Source organism: Drosophila navojoa, chromosome X, assembly GCF_054131105.1.
Source record: "Drosophila navojoa isolate 15081-1374.11 chromosome X, UAZ_NAV_1.0, whole genome shotgun sequence".
Classification (NCBI taxonomy): Eukaryota; Metazoa; Arthropoda; class Insecta; order Diptera; family Drosophilidae; genus Drosophila; species Drosophila navojoa.
This window is the reverse complement of record NC_142895.1, coordinates 7,312,607-7,327,685: the sequence shown is the minus strand read 5'-3', so window position 1 is coordinate 7,327,685 and position 15,079 is coordinate 7,312,607. Positions and strand designations below refer to the sequence as shown.

At 38.3% G+C, this 15,079-nt stretch overlaps 1 protein-coding gene across 3 annotated transcripts; it reads right to left on the bottom strand.

Moving 5' to 3' along the window:
* Positions 1-473: 473 nt before the first annotated feature.
* Positions 474-15,003, bottom strand: dpr18 (defective proboscis extension response 18). Of its 3 annotated transcripts, XM_089263336.1 has the most exons (7): positions 14,434-15,003; positions 4,956-5,402; positions 4,103-4,776; positions 3,005-3,218; positions 2,610-2,931; positions 1,668-1,789; positions 474-1,587 (listed from the first exon to the last, which is right to left on the bottom strand). In XM_089263336.1, the coding sequence occupies exons 2-7, from the start codon at positions 5,209-5,211 to the stop codon at positions 1,433-1,435; spliced, it is 1,743 nt and encodes a 580-aa protein (XP_089119462.1). In that variant the 5' UTR covers positions 5,212-5,402; positions 14,434-15,003; the 3' UTR covers positions 474-1,432. The 3 variants fall into 3 exon arrangements, with proteins under 3 accessions (XP_089119462.1, XP_089119460.1, XP_089119461.1); XM_089263334.1 differs by lacking the exon at positions 474-1,587 and having other exon boundaries at positions 1,645-1,789; positions 4,968-5,402; positions 14,434-14,999; XM_089263335.1 differs by lacking the exon at positions 474-1,587 and having other exon boundaries at positions 1,645-1,789; positions 4,103-4,785; positions 4,980-5,402; positions 14,434-14,999.
* Positions 15,004-15,079: the final 76 nt, after the last annotated feature.

Here is a 15,079-nt window from a genome sequence, read left to right as displayed (position 1 = left end):
ATAAAGGGGCGTGATAAATATTATTTTTTAATGCTAGCAGACATAAGCTAAATGAAATGGTACACGTACATAAGCTGCTTGCTATGGCTTTCAGTTAAATTAATTGATTAGATAAATGTTTGGCGCAAAAAAATAAACATAATATTAAAACACAGCCACAATTATTTTTCGTTAAGCATTCTAATTCGACAATATATATTAGTATAATAAGAACAATTGTATAATTTTGTCTGTTCCGACACTAAGCCAATTTAAATTGCGTGAAAAGCTGTAATAAAAAGTTTGTTATAAACTAAGTTCTCAACCTCATGAAATGCCACCGTTACACTTACCACACACCTGAAGTTTCAGCCAGTTTCAGTTACTTCATCATTTTCATCTACTCGAACTTCCAGGTTCAGCCACTTCGTCTGCTCGAACTTTGTGGCTAGAAACTTTGGCGCAACAAAATGGGGTTAAGAAAACACTTGGTCTGGATTTTATATTTGAAAGTATGTATTTTGATTTAGTTTGTAATATAGCATGATAATCATGATAATGCACGATTATCGCAATTTAACAATATTGGTGGATCATAGAGTTTCGTTAATCCAACCAAGTAGGTTACCATTAACTAAGATATTAATACATATATTTATGTATATATATATATAAATCAATTCGAATAAATAGTTTAACTATACAATTTTGAGCTAGCAGAATGAGAATTGAGAAAATATATATGCACGGTATGGAGTTGAGGAGGTAAAATCCTAACTTCTCTCATTTTACAATATTTACAAACATACTAATTGCCGAAACATACAATTAAAATGTTAAATGAACTCATTTATGTAAGTGAAAGTTGAACTTGGACTCACACACGTTAAACGAAACATAATAACAAATTTGATTTGAAATTTCACGTTTTCCTTTTTGCATACAAATTCCATTTCTTTCTTTTGATTTTTTTTTTTATTTGTAATAAAACATATACTTTTATTTTCATTATTATTATTATTATTATTATTTTTTAAATCTTGGCTAAGTTCCTGTGGGTTTACTTGAACTGATATTCGGAATTGTTTTCGATTTTCTTTTTCTTTTTTGGGCTTTCGTTTTTTGTTGTTAAGTTTTTAAACAAGTTGTCGACTTTATTTGTATTAAGAAGAATGTCAATGAAAGTCGTGTAAATTGATATAGAAAATTCAATGTATGTATTTTGATGTAATTGATGTAGATACATACATACATAGACGAATCATTGTTTTTGGACAAATCGTTCAGTTTTAGCAGTTACACAGCATGAAACATATACGTACACATATGGAATTCATTTTGCTTTGTTTCTCAGAAATATTCTATGCTCTGGTATTTAGTCAGAAATACCATGTATTATTATATAGATAAATGATCGAATGCTAAGTACAATTCCTTTACGTCTGGCATTCATTCATTCGTTCGTCGCTTTAATACTATGAAATTGTGATGAATGGCTCTTGAGTATGTAAAAACAAATAACAATAATGAAGAGACTCCATGAGAGGGACAGACAGCTGCCGGATCTTCTTGCCAAATTATGCTGAACTGCGGCAGGCAATTCACCCGAAAACGAGAACCAAAAGCACAAGCAAATTGAGCAACGTTTTAGGAAACTTTAAAAACTTTGTTCATTTTATATTACCCTGTGAGAACTTGGACCTGCACAATTACAGTGAAGAGTCGACCAAGGGAACAGGAATAATTTCCACTATCTGAGAGTTTGGCATCGGCTATGGAAATTCGACTATTGAGCCATTTGTCGGATACGCTGTAAATTAAGGAAAAACAATTTATTACAATAGGAACACACTCCAACAGGGTCGAGGAATGAAAAATTCGATATCAACTCTTTATAGCTTTCATTAAGTTTGTCGACTTAAAGATTTCTGTCGCTGCAACAATATGTTGGTGATAAATAATTGTCGGTGAATTAATTAATTTTTTAATTTAAAAATACTTTTTAAAGTTAGGAGCGGTAATTGAAAGCAATAAAGCTCTGCTTGGGAGCGTTCAACTAAAAAATACCCTAAACTCAATCATTTACATTTCTCTTATACATACATAACAAGCACAACATACACATACATACACACACACACACGTAAGCACGCGCTCTGTTTACTGCGCAGTTGACACCAGCAACTGCGCTTGGGTCGTGCTTATGGGCCCTATAATGAGAGTTCCATTGACGAATAACTTTTCTTCTAGCTGAACTTTCTTAATCAAATTTGGAGCATGATAATGACATCTAGATGCCAAAGCAAAAGCCTCTAGTATTTGAAATAGGCTCTTTGCGAATTTTTTAGCAGAATGACTGAGTATACATACATATGTATATCCTAGATAAAAAATATGCTAATTTGTGTATACATTACAGAAACTCCCACAATGAATTAGAAGCTGCCGTCTTAGTGGTATTCAAGTTGAGCTTAAAAAAAGAAAAACCTATTATCGATTTTTATCGATAATTATGACTTTCGGCAAAAATGATGGCCTGCATGCTCATAATATCATTATACCCCGAATTCTCATTTTCAAAGAGCTCAAATTTTCCTTTGAAAGTCCTTAAAAGTTGAAGTAGAACCTACCTAGAACGCCTATGGGTCAGTGCTTGCAGCGGTTCGTCGTCCTTGGCCCAGGTAATGAAATGGGTAAAATATTTCTCCAGCTCCTGGCTAGAGTATGTATTGTGAGTATGATTCGCATCGCCGATTAGATTCATTTCGCTAGCCGTATCATTCAGTAGCTTGCCAGCCGAGCTGCCCAGCTCCGTTGACTTGAGTATGGCCAGACGTTCCTTTTGAAAGAAGTTGCGGGAGATCTGGCACTGGAGATCGACGGTGCTGCCGGACTTGTAGTATCTGTCGCCCACATCCCGTTCGTGTTCGTCAATGATCCTCAGCGGCGGCTCTGCAGCGAAAGACCAAAAACAATCATCAACAACCATCCAAGGGTGGGGCTTTAGAGTCATCTCTCGACTTACCCAGAATGGTGAGATTTGTGGTAAAGACGCGCGGCGGATGTGTTGAAACCTGGCACATATATATGCCAGCGTCTTCCCTCTGGGTTGGATTGATCATCAGACGCCAGTTGTTCGGATATTGGAATTTGACTCGTATACGTGGATCACCGCTATATGTGACATTGCCAACGGTGAGCAGTGAGACCTTCTCAGTGGTGCGCCTAACCCACATCACCTGCAAATACAACAGCATTTACTTGTGATATATTTATGTGATAAATTTATGTATAACTTTTACTACACTGTATAAAAGGAGGAAGCATGGAGTATCGATCTAGCTGTAGGAAATGAAGATTCTGGCTCTAGGGCTATCTTTACAGACATAGAAATAAGCCCCTAGGGGTACGGATGTATATTTAAAATCTTCCGCTATAAAAACAATATTGCTTATTTTGCTCACATTTTGCCACGCCCTCAATAGGATAGTTTGTAATACTTTTTTTCAGTGAATACATAAAATATATAAGAGTACCAAATATTTTTAGTTAAGCTCAGAGCTCGATTAGAAATCCTTGTGTAGAATGAAGAGATATACAACCATTTTTCGGATATATCTGATTATATATAACTGGATATATCTGGTTATATATAACGACTCTACTTATAGCGTGCAATCGGTTATTGCGACGAAAATTCGGACCTTAGATAAACTTACATATATAAGTTTGGTTTTCCCATACATCTTTCAATATTTCAAATGTTATTTGTATATGCCTGAGGCCATTCTGGGACGGTCGACAACGAATTTTTTTATAGAAGCAATAGAAAGCCGGGACAAGTTGGTGTCAGGTCGGGATACTGGGATATTACCCTCAAAAGCGGGTCATGCTCCGGAATTTCAGGACGGATAGCAGTCCTAGTTATATGTATGCTATATCTAAAGTTACAGGTATTTACTGGGTAGGTATTTAAACAAACTTATAGACGATCTCATTTTGTGATTTATTACCAGATAATTTATATAGATTCAATATCGAAGTGTTACATATTTTGCTCCTATCGTCATTCGATATATGTATAGGTTTATCGCCATTCGATATACATATTCAATATGCTTACCGTCTTATCCTTCAGCATGCCGACGCGGCAATTGAGCACGGCTTCCGTGAAGAGATGCACGGCGGCGACGAGCGTCTTGCCGGGATCGACTAGATTCGACGGCTCCTCGAAGAAGGGTCCATAGTGGTTCTCATGATGGTACTTGCTGCGAAATGTGCGCGAACGTTCCGCATCTGTGAAGCCACCGCCACCCCCACCGCCGGAGGCTGTCCAGTGGTTGCGGGAACGCGCCGCATCGATGGGCTGCTTCACGGTGGCGCTGCGTGCGCTCTTGGTGGTCGCCGCTGAAGCAGCCAAGGGATCTTGAGTCCGGGCCGTGCTGCTATTGCCACTCAGGCCAGGCAGTCGAGCCGTGCTGAGGGCCAAGAGGCCGGCTTGGCTGTGAGCTGTTGTTCGCGCTCTTGTGGTACGAGTTGCTGTTGTTGTTGCTGTTGCTGTTGCTGTTGCTGCTGCTATTGCCGCTGGCTGCGTCTCGCCGGGCATCGAGGAGACGTCAAGGAGCTGCGGCGCTGCTGTGTCAGCGGCAATGAGGGAAAGCGCTCTGCTCGTAATACTCTCATCAAAATAGAAATTATTCTCCGAGCTGCTGTCGTTCGGTTTGCCAACAGCAGCAGTTGATATCGATGCAGTTGCTGTTGTCGCTGTTGCTGCTGCTGCTGTTGTTGTTGCTGTTGCTGTAGTGCCTGCAAAATATTTGATAAATATAAGTATTGCATATGAAATGAATGTGCAACAAGAAAGGTTTCCCCTGTCAACTGGCTTCAGCTTGCCTGGAGTTAACCGCATCGCAGCTATTCCAATTACAATTGTCATCTGATTCGCTCCAATTATCCACCGCTCCCTCTTTGCCCACCCTTCGTTTTACGTGTTGTCTTACCCAGCACGAAGTGTACATGAAATTCAATAACTGTGAAAACGGCGAACAGCCAAAAGCATCTCAGACTCCACGGACTCCGCTTCTGACTGTGGCTGGGGCTGATGGCCGGGCTATAGTTCGATTGGGCTGTGTGGGCTGCGATTGCTGATGTCGATGCCGATGCCGATGCTGATGCCGATGCTGATGCCGATGCTGATGCTAATGATGCATTATTAACTTGTAAACGCCTCATCCTTTGCACGGGATGACGTGACTTTGACAAACGGCCCTGTTGAAATCAGAAACCTTCATTGTATTCTCAAAACGTAGCTGCCCTCAACGTTTCCAGGCGCTAGCACACACACACACAGCATTAGCTGTCCATCCAAAACTCTGACGAGCCTCCACTACGTTGGGTTCAATGCGATCTCTCGCTGTGGCCAGCTGGAATTGCATAGAAAGTAGAGTTCACTTGATTTAATATCATACAGAACATCGTAATATATATGAGAAATTGTAGGGTAGATGCGCCGAATCGGGATTCAATGACAGCTTTGCGGACTATTTGCTCGCCTTTTGTGCATTCAACCAACTTAATTTGTCAATTAGTGTTAATCAGCGACTACATGAGCTGAAGTCCGCAATTTACACAGTTCAAATATTGATGGGTCGCCAAAAGTCTGAGCACACTGAAAACTGAGAGCTCAGGGTATATTAGCTTTTTAATGATGTTACGCGCAAAGGAATATATATTCATTATTCATTATTATTGATGATAACGAGCTGCATCGATATATTTATGTCTGTATGTCTGTCTGTCTGTCTGCCGGTCTGTAGGTTCCTTTATTCCCCTCATATTATGCCTAAAGTACACACGATTGAATGGATAAGTAACAAGTGGGCGGCGAGAAGGTGTGGATCAATTTGTCGGAATTTTTTTTTCGGAATTCTGATTTAGTCTACTTAAGGTGTATGCAAAATTTCAGACTTATAGATCTAGTTTTAGAGTTTATATAAAAATGGTAATTTTTCCTATAGAGATCCCTACATCCATCCATGCACGCATCACGCATCCGTCTCTCCATCTGTTCAGCTGTTCGTCTTTCTATCTGTCTATATAATCCTCCATCCGTTTTTATATCCGCCATTCAGCTGTTCGTCTATTAGCCAATCGTCAATCCAATCCTCCGTCCGTTCGTCGGTCTGTCCGTCCAATCTCGTAAGTCACAAAAAAATAGCGAGCTGAAAACATAACTTTTTATTCCATGTACCACACGCTGTACAAGTTCATTATTTTTTTCCCCTATTATCGCCAATTTAAATACCAGAACAGAAGTTGACTTTAAATTCAGTGTGAGGGTTCCTCGTGTAATGCGTACAGATATGCACTGGATACCTCCCACTTGGCCCCAGCAAGCAAAATATTTCACATACTAGACACAACTTATGCTCTAGCATCCACACAGATGTGGATGTCGTTATTATGCTCCGAAAGTTTGATTGGGAAAGTCCATCTAGAAGCAAAGTTATTCAACAATTAAGTTCGCACAGTAAAGCCCCAGAAGCGCAGTACGCAGAGCGTGTGCTGATGTGTGTGACTGGTGTGTGTGTGTGTGGGCATGTGTTGGTTGATATGTATGATTAAGAGAAGTGCCGAATGATTGCAATTGCGGCTTTTCCTCGGAAATTAGGGTAGCTCTTAGTCGTGCACTCCCAGCCCCGAACCAATTCAAAACGGGGAAATCGGAATATATGTATATTAGTTTTGTTTTATCTGTGATTTAGTTCAGCGCTCAGCTCATTAGCCATCAAGTAGGTCCGTTGGGAATTCCGTAAATCTCTCACGTTTATCTCAAGCTGAGTATTAAGCTTGAGCTAAGCTGGGAATTCGATGCACCCACTTGCACTCGTACAGCCCTATAGTCCAATGCTGATAAAGTGAAGAGTAATATTTACAGGTGGATAAGCTCTTTCGCTTTAATAAAATTTTTATATAGCTTATATATATACATATACTTTAATGTCAATCATTTCTTCATCATCTGCAATCTTTGTTCTACTAAAATTGCTCTCCAGCGCTCTATATATTATGGAGCTGCTGCAGCAGCAGCAGAACCATTTTGATTAAACTTTCTTTATTTTATTTTTATTTGTATTTATTTTGATTTATATTTATATTCATTTTTTTGCATAGTGTACCACAAAAGCGTTCCCCCTTTTGACGTGGACAACAGTTGGCGGAAAGTTCATTTCTGTTAACTCAACAATATTAATAAAAAATTGCAATTCAAGAGCGGAAATGATGAGGTAAACTTGTTTAAAAATGTATTGGTAAATAAATGTTTTCCGGTCAAACGCGTTTCATCATTTGCAGTTAACGCGTAAGCGCGTCCAAAGGTGTAGATTCTGATGCGTCACTTATTGATTAAGCAGGCCAAGTGATGGAAGAAAGAGAGAGAGGGTGATGGAGAGAGGGAGAGAGAGAGGGGGAGAGACCATGAGCGACTATTGAAGTTAGTTAAGTTTTCTGATTTGTATCAGAAAAGCTGATTTCAAAGCGATTTTTTACTGCCTTAGGATACAGAGAGACAGGGAGAGCGACAGACTGACAGAGAGAGAGAGAGAAAGACTGTGAGAGAAGGTACATAAAATGAATTAAAGTTTGTTCCTACGGCAATGGACCTTGGCCAGCTGTGTTGTCTCTTCATCATCGTAGTCATCGTCATCGTCGTCATTGCCGGCGTCCATCATAGTTGATATATCTCCAGCTCGCTGCCCGCTGCCCGCTGCCCGCAGCCCACTGCCTGTGCCCACAAAGTGCTTGCTTATTACATTTCTCTCAACTTTCATTTCCACTTTCCCATCGGCCGTTGGGGACTCCCCTCGGGGCCGGGATGTTTCAGAGGCTGTGTGGCTGCGAGGCTGTTGGGCGTTGCTCGCACTTGCCCTTGGCTCAAGACATAATCACCGTAATAAATATTATATTAGTGAAGTTGTTGTTGTTGTTGTTGTTGTTCATCGTGTTCTTGCTGACATTCTCATCTTGTGCCTTTTTTTTCCATGTTGCCTGCGAGAGGGCATTATAGTTTGCTCATCAAGTGTGTCACTTATACCAGGAAGATCTAGCAACTAGCGAATATAGAGTCCAATTTGAACGAGAGGTGTTACGAGTATAGTAGATACCATATAAATACTATGTAAATATTATCCATTTTATACCAAAACTTCTACTATATCATATGTTTCTATATAATTAAGTTGGGAATTAAAAATATTCATGGAATTTTCTTTGAGCTTTACCATGTTTTTCATTCAGATTACGATTTCATGTGATTCTATTATTATCAAGCACCTAAGTGGTCTCCTAGTGGAATTTAGTTCTTCAGTACTACTCTCGGTAATTCTCTTCTTCAGAATATCTGATTACTATGTGATATGTTTTCGATATGGAGAATACTTAAGTAGTGTTAGAAATCTCTATTAAATTAAGTTTTTACGAATTTTTCTTACCTATTGGGCAATCGAACTTAGATTTTATGAATCCCCCTAACCTCTCTTCTTCTTCAATATATTGGTTTACTGTAACATGTGCTTCTAGTATAGAGAATATCAATGGGATTTTGCCAATAGAAATCGGCATTTAACTTGATATTTTTAAAGTATTCCTAATCTTTTTCTTAAAAATAGCAGATCTTATAGCTTGTATGAAATTCTGCTTCCTAATTAATGATTTTTATATATTTTTTTATATTTAATATTTTAATATATGTTTTTTTTTTATATTGTTTCTATATATACTTTATAGTTAAATGTACATACATATATAAGAAGTTCGCTTCAAATGAGTTCTTCTATTCAAACTTTCGTCTAACATATCAATATTATCTACTATCGATTATCTGAAAGGGTATTACATGTTTGGCTTCCTGTTATTCATTATTCTTGCCCCCATCATTTCTTTTTTTTGCTTTCTCTCCTTTTTTGTTGTTCGCTGTTATTGTTCGCTATTGTTTGGTTTTAGGCGCATCCCTTTTGTTTCTCTTCTCTCTCTGTGTGTGTGTGTGTGTGTGCGTGTTGTTGTTGCTTTGCCTTGCCACCAACTGACGTTGTTGACATTTGAATTTGCGAAATAATTTTAAAGGCCGACTCGTTGGCAACTATTTACTTATGCAGCGATAACAACGAAGCGTAGATGAGAGGTGGGGAAGGAGGGGGTGGGGGCGGTGAAGGGGGACAGCGGCAGAACTGGAAAGGCTTAAAGCCTTGCGTATTCTAATTGCACTTGATGGGCGAACCGGGCCAGCTGGGCGGACAGAATATTCTCATAACATAGCAGCAATAAAAGTCGAATGGGGCTCTTGTATAGCAAAATTTCATTTTATGAAATCCTCTTGGTCGCAGCTCTTAGCGCTCGGCGCTCAGCGCTCAGCTCTCAGCATCATCAGCGCTCAGCATCATCAGCAGCAGCATCATCATCAGTGTCACGTGCTTGCGGCGCTTCATTTTTTTTTTTCCTTTTTCCACTCGCTTTTTCTTCTTGCGACCCTGGCCGAGACATCGCCGACCATCGTTAGCATTCGCCTTTCTTTACCTGACTTTGACTAACTAGCTCTTAACGCTTACCGTCGCTTAGCATATGCGTAAAGCTCAACCCCAAAAGAAAAATCTTAGCTGAAACATGTATGTGTGTGTGTGTGTGTGTGTGTGTGTGTGTGTGTGTGTTTCTGCAGTGGAGCACCTGCTGTGCCTCATTGAGTGCAAAACGTGCTTTGTTTTGTTTCATACGCATTACGCGTAAGTCTTGTACACATTTTAGCTAACCACCCACCCACAGCCCTCAGCCCTCAGCTGCGCTGTTTATTACACCAAATTCTTCATCTTCTTTGGGCAATACATACATACGCATGCATATACACATATATAGGTATATATATTCAGATTAGAAAGTTCTTTAGGCGCCCAACAAGCGGGTTGACATCTTGGGATTACGACTTTTTCTTACCCTCTCGCTGCTTTGTAACTTTGTTGACTACTCGTCATACGCACACACCCACGCACACACACACACACACACATACATATATACACAAAGTTGTACTCATACATTAACGCAGTAAGTATAGGTTATTGCGGCATGTTTGTTGGGGCTAACTGAATATAACAAGATTGCGGTTTTTGGTTACACTGGCATTGGTTGCATATGCTGCTGTCTATAGTCTTAGGCTAATGGATTCGCTCCACACACACACATACACACACACACACACTTGTATGCATATATAGACCATAATCTAATCATTATGCTGATACAAACTGGTGTGCAATTGCGTGTAAATACATATGCATACGCACATATACATACACATACATACATATATGGATATTTGTATGTATTTACACTCGCTGCTGCCATTCATTAAAAGCGAAATTTTGAACAGTTTAAACAATCAGCATCGAGCACCCACATTAAGGCCTCTGGAGCTGTTGGAGTTAGCCAAATGTGGAGCGGCTCGAAATTGGGAATCGAAACACAAAATTATGAAAAATGTTGATGGCCATAATGTATTTATGCAAATGGCGAAATGTTTATATTACAAATGTTCAAGCAGACAAATTGAATTGAATTGCATTGAATATAATTTGAAATCAGTTTAGAAACACATCAAAAATGGCTTGTATACAGAAATAACTGTATATAATTATAAGGAAAATGCATTTTAATAAAAATTTATTTGTATATTGAAAGTGCATAACTTATCTATAATAGAAAAAATATTAGGCAATAAATTCATAAATAAAATATAAACACGTTCAAATTATTATTATATATGTTAAAAAATATATAACTAATATAAATATATATTTTTTATAATTATTATTATTATTATTTTTTAAATTTGCATCAAAAATCTCTGCTGTATATATACATGCCTATAATACAAATATAATATATTTTAATAATCGCTTATAGAGTATCAGAAATTTTCGATTCTCGTTTGTCGTAGATCCCTGATAATAAATACTATATATGCATGCATATATTTTGTATAATATCTATTTAAAAAGCATCAGGCATTTTCGATGCTTCGTTATCCTGGCGCTCCTGTGCCTCGCATAAGTCGCCAGGCTCTACCACGTTATATGCTCAAGTTAAGTTATGACAGCTCCTCAGCTTGTACATATTTTAGCTCGTTTTCCATTTTGACTTGCAAAATTTGTAGCCAGAGCCTGGATAAATTTGTGTGTTGGCAACAACAAGATACTATGAGACAACAGCAGTCAGATCTGAAAAGGTTCTGGGAAGGACGCTGCACCGTTATGATTGAGTAGATAAATCCGGCTTGGATATATTTCGAGAATTAGTGTAAAAAATTCATTCTATGGCAGGCGTATCATATCCGATGGGGATTACTAAGAAGCGCGACAAAAGACCTATTTATGCTAAACAAAAACAAGTGACGAAAAACTTGTTATGACAACAGTTTCAAAACATATTTATGTTTATTCAAAGAGTTTTTCTTTTTACATTTGCAGCTTTTTGGCCGACTCTAAAAAACATGTCCTTCCACATCATATCTAAATAATCATATGACATGCGATTTCACGCTGTGGCAAAAAAGTGCTTAAATATCACAAATAAAATAAGAATGCCAAACAAAAACAAATTGACAAAGCAACAACAAGAAGAACGCTTGATTTACATATGACAAATGTTTGTTTTTGCAGCATTTGTTATTTGCTTTCTATGCATTTTGTTAAATAAACAAATTTTATGCACATATCAAAGATAGATTTGCAATGTGAAATGCGGTTTCTGTTGCCCAAATATTTGACAGAAATACATACTATATGCATGCATATATGTACCATGTATAATTTATTTATTTAAGATTTGCTTCTCGTTTAGAGCTATTTTGTTAGCCAAACTCTATTACCAATGACCTTTTTAGCTGTGCAACTATTTGAACCTAACCTGGAACCCATTGAAAGTGCGAACTTCGGGTATCATGGTCTTGTGAAGGTGTGTGTAACAGGCAGAAGTAGGCGTGGCAGAGCACATATAGTATGCCAGCGTAGATTGCTAGGACTGGACCTTCTTCTCAGGCGGAATCATGCTCTCGCACCGAGTCTGTTATACATTGAATAGCATCCATTCGGATTAGGCAAATGAAATATACTCGAGCGGCTGGCAGCTCTCGGTAGTCAATTTCGTTGAATTGAATCAGAGCTGAAGGATATGGAGTGCGAGTCATTATATTAGCATATAAGCAAATTGTGTATGCTGTGGCCGTAGAGAGCAATAGCTTTAATGTTTTTTAAATAATACATTATTTTATTGAAATTTTTCTTAGGGCATCCAAATACATTAATAAGGACTACGCTTGTGCGCCACCCATAAATCAAATCAGTTGCTTTATATCTGCATATATTATATATGTACATGTATTGTATATGTGTTGGTGTGTGTCTTTTACCCTTTTGCATTAAACATTAATGTTTTTGCAACCAAAGTAATTGTTTTAATGTGCAGCAAATAAATTATTCATACCACATTAATCAAAAATTTACATTTCTCTCAATTTCATGAACGACCTCAACTGAATTTCATTTAAAATTAGTTAATTTAAGGGGTGTACGGGAGGAGGGAGGGGCAGTGGGAGATGGCAAACGAGATACAAAGATTGAGCTGCAGGCTAACAACCACATAATTCAAAAAAATGTTAAATGAAGTATGAAAAACTAAATGAGAAAGGGAGAGAAAGACACAGAGTTCAAGAGTGAACGCATGAGTGAGAGTGAGAGTGAGAGAGAGATGGAGTGTGCGGGATTGGAATGCCATAATTTATTTCCGCCAAAAGAATAAAGCGGGCAAAGGAAACAGACGCAATAATTGGGAAGTTTTTAATAAACAATTATGAGAAAAGCCAAAGAGAATGAGAGGGAAAGCTAGAGAGAAAAAGAGATAGAAATATGTAAATATATAAAGAGAAAGATAGAGAGACAGACCGAAAGATAGAGAGCGATATATATACAGAAACAGAAAGAAGGAGAGAGATAAAGATGGGCAGAGATTGTGAAGATTTAGAGGACAAAAGAGCGATTAAGGCTAAGATGGTAAGCGAATCCTAGAAAGGGAATAAATTATAATATAAGGAAGTCAGAAATGTATTTTTTTTTTCGGAAGGCAAAAATCACAATAAAGCAAGACTGTGCGACTTTTGAGAGAAAAAAGGAACAAAAACAAAAGTTTGAAAATAGAAAATTCCAAGAAGTGAAAAATTGCAGAAAATGTATAAGCATAAGAGATAACAAGAATGTAGTAATTGAGGCACAGATATGAGTGCGCCTTAGTGATAAAGTGAGGACTGGTCGGGGGAGGGAAGTGTGGTGTAGTCAAATAGAGAAAAATTACCAGGGGACGGAAGGAAGAGTACAGGCAGAGATCTAAGTGGAGAAAAAGGGGGAGTGAAACAGGTAGAGTAGAGTGATTGATAGAGATAGAGATAGAGAGAAGGTATGACAAAGAGAGAGAAAGAGAGAGAGATGGACAGATGGAAGAAGAAAGGTAGAGAAAGCGAGAGAGAGTGAGAGAGAGAGGGAGAATGGAGAGCCAGAAAGAGGGAGAAATAGAGAAAGAGAGCGGAAAAATGATATGAAGAGTTAAAAGAGAGAGAGAGAGAGAGCGGAAAAATGATATGAAGAGTTGAGAGAGAGAGAGAGAGAGAGAGAGAGCGGAAAAATGATATGAAGAGTTGAGAGAGAGAGAGAGAGAGAGAGAGCGGAAAAATGATATGAAGAGTTGAGAGAGAGAGAGAGAGAGAGAGAGAGAGAGAGAGAGAGAGAGAGAGAGAGAGAGAGCGGAAAAATTATATGAAGACTTGAGAGAGAGAGAAAGAGAGAGAGAGAGAGCGGAAAAATGATATTAAGAGTTCAGAGAGACAGAGAGAGAGAGAGATATTCTCAGCCTCTATCTTCATCTTTTATATCATATACATAGTGTAAAGCTACAGAGAGAGAGAGAGAGGCAGAAATGCAGAAAGGATGCAAACAATGCAAGGATGCCCAGCGCACAATTTGATTTCCTTGATTTGTTTGTCCTTTGTTCTATGCCCCACGTTTGCTTCTTCAAGTAAATTTGATAAGCATCTAATAATGATCACGAAATGCAGATAGGAGCAAACAAGTTCGCGTCGCTCGTCTCTCAATAGCCCGTTGGCTTAGTTGAGTACACAGATGGAAATATGCAAAGAACTCTTGTTCCACTGCAGCTGCCGAGCACTTTCACATGACACAAAAGAAAAAACACGCACACAAAAAAAAAAAAAAAAACGGGAGAATTGCAAACAGTTTTTGCGAGGCAAATGGAGCTGGCATAATAAGAGTAAAGTATATTAAATGCATACGGCAAATAAGCTTTGCGAATTTCCCAGGATTATAATATCAGAGTAGGTAATATGTGAAATTTTCCACTCACCCGGTTAAATTGTTTGTTTAATTTATATTCCTGATATGAACAAAAAGAACGGAACTCGCGCTCACTTGCGACTCGTGGCTAAAAATTGTTATTAAAGCATTTTTGTTGTTGCATTCTGTTATTCTTTTGATTTTTATACTTCACATCACGTTTGGCACTTGTTTGCATTTCCCATATATATATATGTATATGTATAGGGACTATATATATGTGGAAGAAAAAAAATGGTTAAAAAAAAGTCAACAAAACATTTGTAGATTTTACGCACGTAACTTTAATAATTTTTGTTATTTTATTTGTGTTTTTTTTTTTATATTTATTTTATTTTATTTCATTTAGTAGAATCCAAGTCAATTATTTATTTGATTGTGTTTTTTTCCTCTTTTTTGAATCGCGCATTCCGTTAGGCGAGCAGCGAAAGGCGACAATAAAAGACGACAATCGAATTGGATGTTCCGCCAGTGCGGGGCCAGCACGTTGGCATCGCTTATCCTTGAAAACCGTAATGAACTGTCGTTCGCAAAATTACGGACACATGGCGAAGCATCCAAATGAACAGCTCGGCTGGCTCTGAGTGCAAGCTCAGCGCCGTCCTGCACACACTCAAAACTCCAGCCAGCCAATGCCACTCGATTCAATCCACTCA